Genomic DNA, 19,032 nt, shown 5'->3' with positions numbered 1-19,032 from the left:
TTTTTATTGTTTTGTTTTTTACCCCATAGGTTTTTAACTTTCTAAAAACTCTTTATTCCAAAGATACTACAAGCTAGTCAGTTTAGTCAGTAGGTGTGATGCATAGTAAGTTGTTTCAGAGGTATTGCGAGTATTACATACTACAATAATAAAACAGTGCATTGACATAAAAAATGAAATTGTCTTTTGGTACTTAAGTACTTGTGTATTTTTACTTAAGTAAAAACCTGAAAAAACTTGTAATGGAGTAATATTTGACCAGCAGTATCTGTACTTTCACTCAAGTAATGGAGTACTTTGTCCGCCTCTGCTGCTACAGGTCTCAAAATAATTGGGACGGGGGAATGTTTACCATGGTGTAGCATCTCCTCTTCTTTTCAAAACCGTTTGAAGACGTCTGGGCATCGAGGTATAGATATAGGTTTTCAGCTACTGAAGAGTTTGTGGTCGTCTTTGACGTATTTTTCGTTTAATGATGCGCCAAATGTTGGCTTTTGAACTGAACGCTGATGACACGCTGGAAGTTCTCCCTCCTTTTTAGCCCGGGGAACACGGCGTCCGTGATTTCCAACAAATGTCAAATTTGGACTCGTCTGACCACTTTTCCACTTTGAAACAGTCCATTTTAAATGAGCCTTGTCCCACAGGACATGACGGCGCTTCTGGACCATGTTCACATATAGTTTCCTTTCTGCATGATAGAGCTTTAGTTGGCATCTGCAGATGGCACGGCGGATTTTGTTTACCGACAGTGGTTTCTGGAAGTAGCCATTCAGTAAAGTCAATGACAGAATCATGCTGATGAGTGATGCAGTGTTGTCTGAGGGCCCGAAAACCACGGGCATCCAACAAAGGTCTTCGGCCTTGTCCCTTACGCACAGACATTTCTCCAGTTTCTCTGAATCTTTTGATGATGTTATGCACTGTAGATGATGCAATTTGACAAGCCTTTGCAATTTGACGTTGAGGAACGTTGTTTTTAAAGTATCCTACAATCTTTTAACGCACTCTTTCACAGATTGTAGAGCCTCTGCCCATCTTTACTTCTGAGAGACTCTGCCTCTCTAAGACATCCCTTTTATAGCTAATCATGTTACAGACCTGATGTCAATTAACTTAATTAGTTGCTAGATGTTCTCCCAGCTGAATATTTTCAAAATGTCTTGCTTTTTCAGCCCTTTGTTGCCCCCGTGGCAACTTTTCTGAGACCTGTAGCAGGTATCAAATTTGAAATGAGCTCATTTAGTGGAAATAAAAGCTCATAAAAGTGTACAATTTCTCCGTTTAAACATTAGTTATGTTCTCTATGTTCTGTTGTGAATAAAATATTGGCTCGTGTGATTTGAAAGTCTTTTAGTTTTCATTTTATTCAAATTTAAAAAACATCCCAACATTTCCAGAATTCGGCTTGTATTTTACATAAATGTTTTTCAGCCAAGAACACAGAGAAGAAACACCTGTGTAAATCTAGTTAATCTTGTCATTTTATTTCAAGGCACAGAAATGACGTGCCTCACCTTTAACGACTGCACAGTTGCATAACTGTCATTTGTCTTCCTCTAATGCTTTTCATCAGCACAGAAATGCTGCTGTTTCCAAGCAACAGTTAACATAAAGATGACAGACTGGACTCTTAAACGTGCCGTATGGATCTTCATTTGTGTCAGCCAGCTGAAATCTGCTGCGGGAAACCATTAAACACAACGACAAAGCAGTGTCAACCGAACAACCGCCGCTCGAAGATGTTTCCATCATAACAACGGATGAGAGGTGAAGATAATAAGAGACCTGGGGATGAATGCTGTCTGTCTTTACTTTTGACAGTAAAGCACAATCATATCTTAACTCAATCATGTGAGTGAATGCTCATCTCAGAATGAATAAAATAAAACATCCACCTCAACAATTACACTTGCAATGTTTGCAGAATGCACATACTTTCTGCTCAAAATGAGCCTAAAAAGCTAAATATTAGGCATAATTAGGGATAAAGATTAATTTCCAAAGCACAAACATAAAATAACATCTGAAGTTGTAATTAAAGTATATACAAAATGTGTGAAAATAAATTACAATAAACAAATTTAAAAATAATTGTTTACAAATGTCATATATTAAAAATATGTGTGTTAAGTAGCACGGGTATATTTGTAGCAAAAGCCAAAAATACATAAATGGGTCAAAATTATTGATTTTTCTTTTATGCCAAAAATCATTAGGACATTAAGTAAAGATCATGTTCCATGAAGATATTTAGTAAATTTCCTACTGTAAATATATCAAAACTTCATTTCTGATTAGTAATATGCATTGCTAAGAACTTAATTTGGACAACTTTAAAGGCGAATTTCTCAATATTTAGATTTTTTTTTGCACCCTCAGATTCCAGATGTTAGAACAGTTGTATCTCGGCCAAATATTGTCTTATCCTAACAAACCATACATCAATGGATTTATGGATTTATATATTTATTCAGCTTTCAGATGACGTGTAAAATATTTAGAAAAATTTAACCTTATGACTGGTTCTGTGGTCTGGAGTCACATATTTATTTTTTATATTTAAATATAAGATATATATTTAAATATTTAATTGATAGTGCAGTTTTATATAGGTTGTTATTTTTATAAAATAATTATTTTGTAATATATTATTGTTTTGATTTGTTCACTATTTACAATGGTTACTGTTTACTACTTGTAGTGTGCTTTTTGGAGAATTGTATATCAATATTATTGTTGTTAAATTATTATTAATTAGTATTAGTAGTATATGTAACCCACAACATCAAAAATGCAGACAAAACCTGCTCAAAACCAACCCACCTATTTGAGCCTCTAAACTCAGAGTTTGCTCAAACTAAACACCAACTTACCTGGGTAAAAAAACGAAACCGGCTTCATGCAACATCAGGTCACCTTATTTTAGTTGCAACGTCAAATATTTGTCCTAAAAAAACTGTCCTAACATTAACCTGGCACTAAAACTGAATACAGTGTTGGCAGAAAGTTTGGATACATAAGAGCCCCTCATGTTTTCTACAGAAAATCTACTTAGTGTTTTATCTTATTTATTTATTATTTAAATAATAAAACCCAACAAATATAACAGGTCCTGTGAGAGCTGAGTCCAAAAAGATGAGAGAGAAGGGCACTCTCACACACAAAAAAAAAACTATGCAAAAACGTGCCTGAAGATCCTTGCGAACAGAGATTACACTTAGAAGAAGATGAAGTACAAGGGGCATAAACTGAAAGAAATACAATATTCCTATTCTCCACTATTATTTTTATGTATGTGTTATTCTAGCCATCTGTATCACAACCTTTATCTAAAATAGTCATATTTAAAGTCTTCCGCAGCAATATTAGGACACCCTTGGTTTTAGTATCCAAAGATGAGTGACATACCACTTCATAACACTTATTACACCTGTGTATATCCTAATCTTTCAAATGGGATTCTTGAACTAACACTATATCAATCTTTCTTCTTCGGAGAAGATCCAGAAAACCTGTATGTTTGTGAGGGCCATTTATGCCTATTACTACTCAGAATATTAAGGTCGGTCATAGGTATCGAACATAATTACTGCATAATAAGACAAAATACAAGTTTGAGAATAAAACCAGTTGAGTCTACCATTGAACCACCCCCCACCCTTCCCATCACTATTCAAAAAATATATAAACACATTCCCATGAACTATGGCAGATCAAACCAAGAACAAACCTTGATATGCCTGCACCCCTTAATATGGTCCGTGGCGTCAACAAAAACCTGCACATTACTGACGCACCAACATTGGCCCCATAGTCACATACTGACCAGGTAGTATCTCTATTTTAAAAATAAAATAAATATATAAATAAAAAAGGGAGAGAGAGAGAAGGAATATAACTAGAAACATAAATAAAATAACATCATAATCCGTAAGCGATACTGTATGCACAATGAAAACTTCTAGTAACTATGAATTAAGAAGTGAACATTAAAGTGAACACAGTCACCCAACCATTTAGAGCATCTCTTCTCCAATTAGACAGCAAATGTCCAGCTGAAGCTCACTGAGAGTTGGTGGATGAATGGGATCTGAGAAAAACTCTTGCTTTTTCTGGGGAGTGTAGCATTTTAGGTTCACCTTGATTGAGAATGACCTTCAACGTTGCAGGATAAAAGAGAAAATTCTGGATGCCAGCTTCTCTCATTTCCTTCCTAATTGGCAAAAATGCACTACTTCTTTTTGCAGTGATTGGAGAAAAATCTGGAAAGAAAGACAGCGTTGCTCCGTCTGAAGTTTTCACCGGGGCATGAAGTCTGGCGGCCCGCAGAATGAGCTCCCTGTCCGTGTACCGCAGCAATTTAAAGACGAAAACCCGTGATTTACCCGAAAACCCGAAAATTCTCCTTTTCGGAACCTTCAGGCAATCCAACCAGATGCAGATTGCTGCGCCTATTGCGATCCTGTAAGTCCACAACCTGTTGCTCGAGCTCGTCTACTCGCCTATCGTGATCTGCAACAACTTTCTTTTGTTCTCTCATCTCCTCTGTAAGAAGATCCAGTTTAGAGCATAGCGACTGAACAACCGATATGTGAGAAGCGAACTCGTTCCGCATCGCTGTCAACTCGGTTCTTAGAATATCCTCAAAGTGAGTAACAGTGTTCGCCATCTTGTCCATCATATCGCTCGCGGTCGGTAACTTGAATTTCTTATTAATCGGAGAAGCCGACGGAAACAACTCCTGCTTTTTCAGATTGTATGCCATCAGTGAAAGTATTATTAATGAATAAAACTTAAAATAAAACGAAAAAAAAAACTGCAGAAAGGGCCAAACGTACGGAGCTCTACTCAAGTGCAACTAGATTCATGAGCACGTCATGTGACCTATCTTATTTTGGCTTTGAAATCAAATCTAATGTCATTCAGGATGTGCCTCACCCTCTTTCAGGGAAAAATATACAATACAGCTTTTTAGTCATGGCGTGACTGTTTGGGTGGATACCAGAGCATTTCCTAATCTCAGAAGGCATCAGTATCAAACTCCTGTATGATGTCTTTGGCTGTTCATGTTGGAGTTTTTTTAGATTTTCAAACACAACCTCTGCTTCATAGGTTCATCTATGAGTAGCCTTTCCATTTGTTGGATCTGGGCTTTGCACAGGCCGTTCTAACCCAAAAGCATGGCCTGGATTTCCGACCTGTTCCTTATTATAGACCTACAGCCACCCTGCTTACGCTCTTGCTTGGTTATTCGATGGTGATGGATGTTCCCTGCATTGCGCAAACCAGATTTCACCTATTTAATTAAAGTTGGCAGCAAAAATCTAGATGTCCTGCCAATTTTGGATCATGAACCTTTTGTCATTTTGTGTTGGATGTCAATAACTCGACTCAACGTGTCCCTGCCGGTTCTCTGCTATCAGGATATCCAACGTTGTCTTACTGGCTGCAATCCTCTTCATTGCTGTTTACTGGAAGACTCATGGTGTAGTTTTGACATGGTTTTGTCTTCTCCTCAGTAACTCCCGTCATGCATACTGCTTTTTACTAAGTCTCCAAGTGATTTTATTACTGTGATCTACTGGCATAAAAAGAACAGTCAACCGAAACATAAAAATTGAGTCGTCATTCAGTCTCCCTCGAGTTGTTTCAAACAATAGTTTCTTTCCTTAGTGGAACAAAAAGGGAAATATTTTGTCACGTCCAGCCATCCAACACCAATAATGTATCTTGGCTGATGCAGCTGCCAAAATTCCTTTGTCCTTTGTCCTAACATGACCCTTTGTATGGTACCATACTTCCTCTTTCAGCAAAATGTCTTTTAATAACACATCACTTAACATCTAATAAATATATATAAAAAGTGTTGAAGAAGTACTTTGAAACTGTAGCTTGCCACGCTCCAAGATAATCAATCGGGGAAAAAAAGTTAGCTCTAGGCTGCAAGCTACAAACAAAAAGAGATAACTATGCTGGAGTTAGTTAAATAGGCAATGATATGCTTTATAAATGTAGGGCTGTATTTTTTTCTGTTTTTCTGATTTTGAGTGAAAAGGAAACATCAAACTCGAACAGGTAAATACTCTGGATGGGGGAAAAAAAGAGGTAAATATACAGTATAGTAAATTGTATAATAATAATTTATATAACCGAATGAAAAAAAAAGTATATACAGGGTTAAATAACAGATTCACGAAAATAAATCGGACTTTTCAACTCTGCATATGAGAAGAAGAGGTTTTTTGAATGATAATCGACTCTTCCTCCTGAATGTCTGCTAGTGCTCTGGTCTTTGCAGATGCTTCGCTGCCTCTGTTATGGCTGCTCTTCAGAATATAAATTTGATTATTACCCAAAGACACACTGCACTCTAGTGGAGGCACTATATGCATAACTGTCTCCCACTTCATTTAGTGTTTTACAGTGTTGTTTACTAAAACAAACAAATAAAATAGTTTGCAAATAGATGTCATGGCATACAACTGAAGTATTAAAATTACAACAACTAAAGCTGAAATTCGAAAGAAAGACAGTTTTAGTTATTTTTTAAATGCCAAAAGCATGTAAAAATTTTCACTATATAAAAAATAAAATGTAATTATATAAGTAAAAGTCATTAAATATATCAATGCATACTAAAATATTATTTACTAAAATAAAATAAATTCAAATATATAAATAAATGCTAATTAAATAATATTAATACATACTATTTAAAACTACATAAACTAAAATATATAAGTAAAAGCTATACATACTAAAACCGTATAAATAATGCTAAAATACCACAGATATGTACATGTCCCTCCCATGTTAAAATGGATTATACTGTAAGAAAATAGGACATTTAAGACCTCAATGAGGAAGTTTATTGCAGCATAGCAGTAGCAAAAGAACAGCTACATAAACCCCAAACATCCTAAACTAAAGCCTTTCATCCTGTTTCAGTTTACTGCCCCCAATAAAAGCAATTGTTCCTGTTGTGTCTGTATGTTAATGAAGTCCAGACACTTTATTGTCTGCGATGGCTCATTCTACATGAGCATTTCCTCAGGATGTGATAGTCTCAAATGGTGCAGAAGCAGTGAAACAGCTGACCTTGTTGTTTTCTATGATAATTAAGCCATTTGGGGGAATGGTCATGTTCTAACACCTATCTTCAATACAATGAGTAAACTGTAAAAGGCTCCCTGCTCCATTCGCCAACTAAAGGGTCCCTTGCCTGAACAAGGTTTACGATCCGCATGTACATAATTTTCTCAGGGTTTTCCAGTAGCAGAACATTTACGCCTCAGCTGGTTTCTGCTGATAATGTGAAGTGTGTGCTGTCAGACTTCTGCATCTGCATGAGCTTCTCCAGAAGTGAAACATCCACCGAGACAACACAGTTATTTTTGTGTTAGACGTGTGTCCTTTAATATAAAGTAGGTGAAAAAACAGGAACACTCTGGTTTAACAGTCAGATTGAGGATATATATTAGTCATATATTCTTATAGATGAGTCATACAAGCAAAAATAGAAAAAGTACAGATTTCATCGTTTTGTTCTTGGTAATGTTGTGGTGAGCAGACATTAGAAGGGGAAAGTCATTAGTCATAAAGAAAACCCTCAAAACACCCACTAACCTGATGTACAGGCTTCAATCAAGGATTTGCACAGCGCTTAACCTTGAGAACATGCAGAAGCATTTCATAATGGCACAGAATAACCATATGCAGTATTAATATGCCGGATGGGGAATAAGTGACCTAATATAACCCTGTAATGCCTGTAATAGTCTGAAAAAGTAAATCTTTATAACTGTAAAGCAGACTACTCACATAAAATACATGTAAATAAATATCAGTTTTCACTCTATATCTATATCCATGTCTTTGTAAGGTTTTGTTTTTCTAAAATATTTCTGTGTGTATAATTAAGTAAAGCAAAGTTGCTTCAGTAAGTGTTCATCTTGAAATATTGCTAAAGGTTATTCTTACATTACAGGCCTTAGAGATTCATTTAGGCCTAGGTTAATTTACTGTAGGTTGAAGTCAGTATGACATCCAAATAAAACCTTTCTTGTTCTGTTGTGTTTCTGGCTTGACGTTATTTTGATGTAATGCTTGCAATGCGTCATTTAGGAATTTTTGATCTGGTTGTCTCTGAAAAGTAAGTTAGTTCCACATGTAACAGAAAAGTCCCACATTTTCTTCATGAAGTGAGAAAATGAGTGAGAAATGCAACACAAATGAGTCATTCAGAGCTCACAGAATCTCCACAGACTTCACTATTGAAGGGTATTTTGTAAGAAATATTTGTATGATTTGTTGGAATTATAAAACTGTCCAAGTTGACGTGAGCACACATAACATCCTGCTTTTGTTCTGTATAATTGATTACACGGCTCTCTGGAATACTGCATCCTGATTGGCTAAGTTGTAATAGACTCTTTTAAGCTATAATCTAAGCATGACAACACAGTGCCGTGTGACTGTGTCTGACTGTACATGATCACTTATTCCAAGTTCACAGCACTTTCCAGTTGAGTTTTCTGTGCAACCCTTCAGCGCCGCTAAAACGAGCTTGTTTGTTTTCTTGCTGTGGTCTGGTTTAGGAAAAAGCTCGATCTCCTACAGCCTCTCACCCAGCAGCGGCTGACAAACCACCAGAGCAGCAGTGCAGTAATGGATGCCTGATGGCCACTCGCACCTCTGTTTTCCTGCTATGAAGCTGTCGCTCTGGGTGTTTATGCGGTTGTTTTGCTTCATCCTTTTGAACTTCAACCTGTCCCACCTGTGATGCCGAGCAGGGGTGTTAAAACTACTGACACAGCGGTTAGCCACACGCAGCAACACACTGCTTCTGATCCTTCACAGACGACTGATGGGGAAACACCTCGTGCAAACATCAGCTACTGCTTTATTTACTCAACCTATTTATGAAGTATAAGAGCTTCACCTCAACTCGATGAACCTCATTAAAAGGCAATTACAAAAATAGAATTGTGTCCTTTTGTTGTAAAACTTAAAATCAAATGACAATGTGATATGATTATTTATTTGAAAATCAGCCAATTAGCCAAACATGATATAAAAGGTTATCTTGTTATAAATTATATAATTATATATAATCCTGTATATTATATAGAATATAATTGAAAAAATATATCATGATGTATACATCATATTTTAAGTATAGGAAAATGATACTCTATATATAGTATATATTTAAAAAATAATGTATAATGTACAAACAAACACACATACATACATATACTGTATATACATACATTTTAAATATATAAAAATATAATTATTTAATAATTGTTCTATTTTAATAATGAATCATTTTTGATACACAAATAATAACACTATATATACCTTTCTTATTATTATAAATTATAACCATATAACTTGTAGATATATGTATTATAATAAAATATTATATGTATGTACATAGGCCTACACACACACATTACATTATATGAAGAATTAAGCATTTTTCAATACATACATACATATATATGTGTGTGTGTGTGTGTGTGTGTGCGCGCGCATGTGTTTTTGTGACAAATGAGGACATACATTATTTGTATAATGACATAGGTATTACAAGGTGAAGGTGACTTATGAGAACATTTCCCCATGTCCCCACTTTTCAAAACGCTTATAAATCACACAGAGTGAGTTTTTTGGGGGGGGGAAGCAGAAATGCACAGTTTCCTGTGAGGGCTAAGTTTAGGTGTAGGGTTGGTGTAGGGCAATAGCACATACGCAACTATTACAGAAAGTTCAAACGCTCACTGATGCGTGTGTGTGTGTGTGTGTGTGTGTCTTCATTATTATTTATTTATTTATTAAACATTATTGATGGCGACAACTTAGTTGAACCCAGTTTGTAATCCTAAACCACCTAATATATATATACAATCATTTTTTGTTGTTTATGATCACCGTGCTTTCCGCCCACAGCCGTGACGCGCGCTGCAGTGGCGCTAGTGAGTTAAGCATCATTGAAGCACGGCAGAAATGTCAGGCATTGTTTATTTTGCGTGCTCGTTTAAACGCTGAAACTATCCTCGCCTTTCATTATTAGCCTCCGGAATACATCAGTCCTGTTCTTGACGGGATGAGTCAGTCATCGTCAGGCGCTGGAGCCGCTGTCGTCCTTTAATAAGAAAGCTGTTGATGTGTTATTTGTGTAGTGTGAGGTGCGCGAGCGTCGCAGGGAGCTCCGGGAGGACTGTACACATTTTTAAATGAACATATTTGAATGTTTATCCACATGCACGGTACAGTAAGTGCTATATTTTACTGACAGCTTATAATTTTGCATTATACCGCCGTCGGATCTTCGAAGCGCGTCGCTTCCCTTTTATATCGCAGTGACGCTTGGATAAGCTTCAGGACGGCGACCACATACTGGACCACGCATCTGAGGTTTGTTTGATGTCCTCGTGAGGAACCCGAGCAGAAGATGTGGGTGAACCCTGGGGAGGTGTTGCTGGCCAGCGCGCTGTGGATGACAGAGAGAGCGAATCCATACTTCATCCTGCAGAAGAGAAAGGGCCACGGAGACGGCGGAGAAGGGCTCGCGGGTAAAGCCGTGTTTACTCAATCAACCGCATGTTGTTTATAATGACAACTTACTAACACACGCGTGTGTGTGTGTGTGTGTGTGTGTGTGTGTTCGTTCATTCATGCCTGCACACTCTGGTGGACGCGCGCTGTTGTTGGTCACGCCGCGTATACGGAGACGCACCTGTGCGCGCGAGTGCGCTCTTACCTGTGTGGACAGGTCACTAAATAAAATAGGATTTACTTTGAAACTGTTTTCCCTTAGGTATTGCTTGTATATTCCGCAAATAATTACATAGAAACGGAAAGTAACACATTGAATTAAATGCGCAATTTAAATTAGAACGGCTGAAATTTATAAGATGTACTCTAATACATTTTTTTTAAAATCCTCGATTTATTTTATTTATTCATGTATTTATTTTCACAGTAATGTGATTTGGTCGTATATATTGTTCAGTTTATTTATTTATTTAAAAAAATATTTGAGCCATTTCACAATTGATTACATATTATTTATTATTAGCAATGATGTTATCAGCATAATTTGAAAATAACAGGAATTTTAATATATCATGTTTATAATGTCTGCATTGACAAGTTTGTGCAAACTTGCTGATTCATGTTATCCAGCATTATTTGAGCATTTGCACAAAAAAGTTCCTTTTTCAAAATTAAAAAAAAAAAAAAAAAGTTTAAATTAGATTTTGAATGGACAATAAATATTCTGATTTTATATTGATAGAAAGTTGGTTTCAATTCAGTTCTACTGAGTTGCCCTGGACAATATCATGACTGACCAATCAGAATCAAGTATTCTATGTATATTCAATGATTGTGCATATGTATGATTGTGCATTATATAGACCTACATGGATTTATACAACCGCATAATCATATTATTTCCATCACTGCTGTGAACAGGCCATGCAGAGATGTATAGATGTATTCAAGTACCATAGAAATGGCTCATTATTGTTTAATGTGACCGTGGTTGACCGATGGGGTTTTTTCAGTGGCTGATACTAATATCTAGAGATCAGGTTAACTGATGTCTGGGAAAGTTGCTGAAATTAACATTCATTTTCATGTTGTTAGACTTGGTTACAAAACCTAAATATTTCCTCTATTGCTTTGATAACATGAAAATGGCCAAATATGTGACCCTGGACCACAAAACCAGTCATAAGGGTCCATTTTAAACAAGCTGAAGCTGAATAAATGCACTTTCCATTGATTAATGGTTTGTTATGATAGGACAATATTTGTCTGAGATACAACTATTTGAAAATCTGGAATCTGACGGCGCAATAAAAAAATTAACATATTGAGAAAATTGACTTTAAAGTTGTCCAAATGAAGTCCTTAGTAATGCATATTACTAATGAAAAATTAAGTTTTGATATATTAGTAGGAAATTTACAAAATATCTTCACGTAACATGATCTTTACTTAATATCCTAATATTTGGCATAAAAGAAAAATCGATAATTTTGACCCATACAATGTGTTGTTGGCTATTGCTACAAATATACACGTGCTACTTATGACTGCTCTCGTGGTCCATTGTCACATATTAATGGCCATTGTAATATGATATTAGTGACCAAACCGGCTCAATAAGCTTCAGTTTACTCTCAATGCCTCAGGACAGGAAGCTGAGCTGGTTTGGTGTTGTGAAATATGCTTTACTGACCTCACCTGGTGAGCTGACCTGTATTCATAGCTGGACAGGTGCTGTATGTGTGGCGTTCGCATCTTTATCGCTGATTGACAGATATCGTGCTGGAGCCTTGAAGGGAGTTCTTGAAAAATAATGTGTTTACGGATATAACTCGGAGTGAATAGCAGAGATCGATGTTGTTAGAGCCGAAACGTTGCCGGTATTTGTGCATCTATCTCTTTGTGTCTGTCAGTGAGAAAAGACAGACACAAAGCATACACTAGCGAGGGAAGATGATGTCATTGTTACATAAATGTGCGAGCTGTGTGCCAGTGAGAGTCAGTGAGCCTGGCACGGCCCAGTAGACTGACCCACAGAGTCTTGGGTAGCCGGCATTCGGCCAGAAGCATTAGGAAAAAAGCAATGTATGAGTTTACATACGTCAAACTGGCCAAATATCTTGTGAAAAAAAATCTCAAACGTGAATTTTTATCATAAGAAAAGTGGAATAGACAAAGACAGTGTTGTTGTGCATGATGATTATATGGTTTTTCAAACATTTTCTTTTTTTTTTTTTATTCTTTACATGTACTCCATACTGTAGATTCATCCAATTTTTCCATTTATTTACCCATGAGAACAAATAAATCACACAATCTCCTCAATGCCTCACTTGTTTCTCATTGAGAACAAGTGCTTTTGAACAGAGACTTTGCTTTCGGTATTATTACCTGAATCTTACCAGAATTTTCTCCTCTAGACATCTCAACATTGTTTCAAACTGTGCTCAGGTTTCCCAATGCTCTCCATAGGAACTCAAGCATTTCTCATCAGATTTATTGAGCTATAATCAATGAGTTATTTTTATAGCTCTACGCTCAACATTCAACTCATTTGTGTCTATTTTTAAGGCATTTTATGAGAAACATTTGAGACAAAGTCGATGCTTAAATGATAAATGCTTAAAAAGAGCTATAAAAGAGCGACTTTTGAGCAATCAGATTGTAGGTAGTGGAAATTTAAACCAACATAAACAAACTTTATTCCAATTTGTTAATTAAGGCAACCAGAACAGTTGTGTTGTTGTCCATTATCTAAAGGCTTGGAGGTTTACATGCATCCAGTAGCAGCCCAAATGTCTTTTCTGTGGCTAAATATGGGTCAATTTTCTCCTGAGAAAAAGACTCAAGGAATCCCTCATGTGTTTCTACATTGTCTCAAACCGTGCTCATATTTACCATTGGTCTTAAGCATTTTCCATCAGATTATTCCAGGAAATTTATTGAGCCATATTCTCTGTATTATTTTTATAGATATGTACTCTACAGCTGACTTATTTGTGTCTGTTTTTGAGGCATTTAAGTTGATGCTTAATTGATAAATGCTTTAAAAAATTGCCATGAGCTAAAAAAGAGCAACCTTTAAGCATATGGAAACATTTTTACTGTAAGTAGTGCATTTTTAAACCAACATAAACATACTTTGATCCAATTTTGCCATTAAGACGTCCAGAACAGTTGCAACAGATTGACTGATTATCGGTTTGACTATTTTCCCTGATATTTATGCATTTTTCTGAATCAAATATCGAATCCACCGATAAATTGAGAATTGCACGCAAGGCCACCATTACGAACCTGTTCAAATGTAAAGCAACTTGCTTTGTTTTAATTACTAAACTTTATTTAACATAACTGCCGGTAATACACAAATGAGGTGCGTTACATAAACGCTTGATAGTTTAAACTTGGCGCTACGAAATAAGAGTTGAGTAATCTGTCAAATCATGAAAATAAAACAGGATTGAATGAGTGCATGATGGAAATAAAACAGAAGTAAAACAATAAATGCAGGTTGTGCATATCGGTTATATAAACTTGCAAATTATCGGTTATAAAAATCAGATTATCCAATTATTATTTCATCAATTATCCAAAGGCCCAGTGGTCTGCATGTACGCTGAAGGAGCCCAATTGTCTTTTCTGAGGCTAAATACGGGTGGAGTCAACAGCTCCTTTGTGCTTTTATTTGCCATTCAATACAGTTGTATCAGGTTGATGCTGTTCAGAAGAATATCGATTTTGTCCATGTGCTGGTAAGGCTGTTTTTGTCAGCGCGGAGATGAATTCAACTGAGAGCAGAACATTCTATATTTAGAATGAGAAAAGACAACAATGAAATGTTCCTCCCACAACTCCTTATCCAAGCATCCTAACAAGTATCACTGGACTGATTGAATTGTGTTCCCAGGATTCACATATATGCCAACATTGGAAACACAAGCATATCCGTAAAAGGTAGTGTAGCACTCCCTACTACAGTGGTCAAAATGTGCAGTGTACCGTAGTGCACACTGTGTAGCGTCTCCCATAATGCAGTGCGCCTGACTGGACCTTCCACATGCAAATGGTTAAAATGCAATGGATTAAAAATGCAGAATTTTTATGTTTTATAAACACAATGACAGGATGCCACTTGCTGAATTAAACATGTTCACAAAGAGGTCTTGTGACATCAATGTAGAATCCTACTATTGAAACAATTATTGCTACTTATTGTTTCATATTTTTAAAAATAGGAGGCATTGTGTAGTGCAAACTGACCAGTTAGACCAAAAGAGGATCTAAACATTGCAGATTGACCTCAACACAAAGAATACCAACGTCCAGTGTTATTTAAATATTATTTATATGCTATTATAGTATTTATTAATATTTTGAATTGTTTTTTTATATTCTCAGTTTTTATTTTAATTGGAGTAATTTTATGTAGGACTGATTTTTATGTAATTTTTAGTAGTTTTATATCTAGTTACCTTTAACTTATTGTAATTTCAGTTTTAGAAATTTTAGTACTTTAACTTCAACTTATTTCAGTTAGTAGTTTGTCATCCAATATTTATATTTTTGGCTTTATTTCAATTAACAAAAACATTAGTTAACAATAACAACAAACATAAATGCTGTTTGCTATGGTATATTTGAACACTTTATTTTATTTTTTATTCATTATTTGTTAAAAACGAAAACCCTAGCGTATGATTTCATATCCTGTTGCTCGTATTCGTTGTGGAGTAATATAACCCTAATATAACATAGAAAGTGTTAAACGACTTTGCTTCTGTGTAACAGTGTGAATTTGAGCCATAAAATGTGTGAATATCAATTCTGGCAGGCGTTCCTTTTGAGACTGTCCAGTCATGCAGCTTAATTAATATTCATGATCCAAGAATACAATATTTAATATCTATTGCAGAAGAAACTCAATTAATATAATTGAATGTGTTTGTAAAATAATTTCTATCAATCATATTAAAATATATCAATAATAAAATAAATAAAATGTATAAATAATTTTTAAAAAAAAATTACAAATAAAAAAAAATAGGAAATATGTCATGAGATATGTCAAGTAATTGACAGAAGAAGATAGTTGTTTGGTTCTGCCTGTCAAAGGAACTCGAAATACTGGAAGTGGAAAGGGTTTATTAAAGAATGAACTGAATGTTGTTTCTCTTATACCGCGCTCAACACAGGGCTCTTGCCGCTGAATAGATCATGTGTTCCTTACAGTACTCTCAAATCTCTGCTCTCTTGTTTCGCAACCAAGGAAACCGTGGCTCATCCGAGCATATGAAAGCAGGAACGAAAAGTCATGTGTTCAGGAGGGGGGTGTTAGTGCACATACGAGCTCCAGCAGAAACAGGAAGCCAGATTTGTTTGGAGGATCCTGATTCACACATTCAACTTTGGCATAATCTGTGGCGTCAAAAACGGCTACGTGGGTGTTTACTTTCCTAATGCGCATTCCTGGTCTTATTGTGCATGATTGATCAGTTACTCCAACTAAAATAAATGGTTTCAAATCCCATTGGCATTTGCTTCAAACTGGCTGAACCTGCCTGATCCGCACTCGATTGTGAAACGAATGAGTGCTGGAGGTACGAGCTCCTCTGATCTGCAGGTTTTGCAGGTGTCTGATGTTCTGATGGGGATGTTAGCACATTCTCGCCCTGTGGCAATGCTAGCACTCCTCAGGTAGATTCTTTAAAGCCGCTAACAGCGTTCGCCCAGAGGGGTTTACATGCAGCAGCCTTTGAGGACTGATGCGTTTTTGGTTGGTTGTTGTTTTATTGCTACTGACCTTATCTACACCTAGTTAGAGCTAAACTACACCTTTTGAAGAGGAATGTCAGTATGCTTCTCCTTTTTGAAGATATGTATATAGTATATACACACACATTGCCGTTCAAAGGTTTGGGTTTGGTAAGATGTTTTTGGAAGAAGTCTCTTCTGCTTACCAAGGCTGCATTTATTTGATCAATAATACAGTAAAAACTGTAATATTGTGAAATATTATTACAATTTAAGTTGAACTGTTTTCTATTTGAATATATTTTAAAAGGTCATTTATTAAAGTGATGCAAAGCTGAATTTTCAGCATCATTACTTCAGTCTTCAGTGTCAAATGATCCTTCAGAAATCACTCTAAAATGCTGATTGCTGCTCAGGAAATATTTATTATTATTATAAATGTTGAAAACAGTTGTGATGCTGCTTATTTAAATTTTTTGTGGAAACTGTGATACATTTTTTCAAGATTCTTTGATGAATAGAAAGAACAGCTTTTGTGACATTGTTAACTGTCAATTTTGATCAATTTAAAGCATTCTTGATGAATAAAAATATAAAATTGAATTTAACCCAAACTTTTGAGTACCGTCATTAAATAAAGTATATGAAAATATAATATAAAAATAATTTTTTTTGTTTGTTTGCTCTGAATTGGCTTTAAAGGGGTCATATGATGTGATTTCAAGTTTTCCTTTCTCTTTGGAGTGTTACAAGCTGATTGTGCATGGATAAGATCCCTAAAGTTGCAAAGACTAAAGTCTCAAAACCAAAGAGATATTCTTTATAAAAGTTAAGACTTGTCCACGCCCTCCTAAAACGGCTCATTCAAACACGCCCCTCATGTCTACGTCACGATGTGGAAATATTTGCGTAATGCCGCCCAAATGTTAACGCAAAGAAAGAATGCATGGTTTCAGTAACCGCAGTAGTGTTGATGCAGTCATGTCAGGGAGACACTGTGTGTTTCTATGCGAAAGCAAAAGCACATTATTTGGCCTTCCGAAAGTAGATGCATTGAGGAATCATTGGTTAAGATTTGTTTAACACAACAGCACAACCCAAATGTTCGAATTTGTGCAACGCATTTTATGGACGACAGTTTCGTGAACCTAGGAGAGTACAAGACTAGCTGTGCACGAAGGCTATTTCTAAAAAAGAGGGTCAATTCCGACTTTGCTATGACAATCTGGCGCTTCTGAATCAGTGACTGTATGTATGTTTTGTTATTAGTATTTGCTATTGACTGTTCAAATGCGGAACTTTGCGTGTAGCGCGTCGTGTGTAAGTGTGTGTGTGTGTGTGTGTGTGTGTGTGAGGGGAACAGGGTCACATCACAGCGGAGTGTACAGCCCGTCAGGAATCGTCTTAACCACGGCTTGTGTGCAAATACATACGAGCATCATCACTGTGTCGGTCACGCGATTCTGTACCCCTTTCGGACTTGAACTGATAAAACTAACTTGAAAAATGAAGCTTATTTCCAACGTGCACTTGTGGTGTTCGGCCAATCACAATGCACTGGTTCAGTTGGCCAATCAGAGCAGACTGCGCTTGTCGGAAGGAGGGGCTTTGAAGAAAATGACGTGTTTGAGAGGGGGCGGGGCATAGAGGACCTACAATAATGTACAGTATTTGAAAAATAATGTGTTTTTTGATCATTAAAGCATGTCAACATACTCTGTTACACCAAATACACAAAATAATGATCTTTAAAATAGCATCATATGACCCCTTTAAAAATTTATGATTATAATGATGATAATTAATTATTATTATTCGATCAAAGGAACCATCATTTTGACCAAACAGCCATAGATTACGATAAGATGAATCACTTCATTGAAACGAACATTTTGAACTGATTCACTAAAATGAACTGTAATGCCATTTTTGTTGCTAAAGCTTAAATCAGGGATGATATTAAATCATCTCTTTCCCTAGACAAGGATCACAAGATCACAACACGAGTCTAATGATGTGGTCATTGGGAAACATAATATTTCACAAACAGCTCTGGAAATGTTCCCGAACATTAAACTGATACTAAAACTAAAATGAAAAACTGAAGCTATTTAATAAATTAAACTATTTTTTTTTAAATAAATATCTCCATGAAATAAAACCTTAGCTAAAATGTTCAAATGTTTTTGAAAAGCATGAAGTCTGTGTGGACTTGTTTTCTAAGTACTGTTGGTTGAGTCAGTTTTAGGCTACTGATATGCAGCGGTCATTCTGAGTGTGTGGTCTGTTTTCTCACAGGTCTGCTGGTTGGTACCCTTGACGTGGTGCTGGACTCGAGCGCCCGTGTGGCCCCGTACAGGATCCTCTACCAGACCCCCGATTCCCTGGTTTACTGGACCATCGCCCACGGTAACATACTGCCTCGGACCCCCGCCGCCTCCCGTTCTGCAGTACTCTGCTCCCTGATGGCCGCTCGCTGCCGGAGCATTACCTCATGCTCTAGTGCCTCTAAAGTGCAAGCTGAAGTCAGAAATCAATCTCCACTTTTCTTTCAAATGCTTCCCAGCTGAACATGATGTTCACTCATTGTCTCCGCTTTTAAACTGCAGTTTAGACGTGGAAAACTTCAGTGCAGGAGTCAATGTTTTAGCACAGATGGAATCGGTGTTTGGGCAGGACTACGAAGAGTCTTCTAATGCATGGAAGTGCGGT

General features: G+C 36.4%; 1 protein-coding gene across 1 annotated transcript in view; it reads left to right on the top strand.

Annotated features, from left to right (window-relative positions):
• The first annotated feature begins 9,959 nt into the window (after positions 1–9,959).
• Positions 9,960–19,032, top strand: part of LOC306873385 (TBC1 domain family member 9-like) — a 32,609-nt gene continuing 23,536 nt past the window's right edge. The window contains exons 1-2 of the mRNA XM_079422644.1: positions 9,960–10,583; positions 18,619–18,729. Of these exons, the coding sequence (XP_079278770.1) occupies positions 10,463–10,583; positions 18,619–18,729 (232 nt within the window). The 5' untranslated portion in view covers positions 9,960–10,462. The remainder of the gene's footprint in view (positions 10,584–18,618; positions 18,730–19,032) is intronic.

Source organism: Barbus barbus (assembly GCF_936440315.1).
Source record: "Barbus barbus genome assembly, chromosome: 8".
NCBI lineage: Eukaryota > Metazoa > Chordata > Actinopteri > Cypriniformes > Cyprinidae > Barbus > Barbus barbus.
This window is presented reverse-complemented; position numbering and strand designations above follow the sequence as displayed.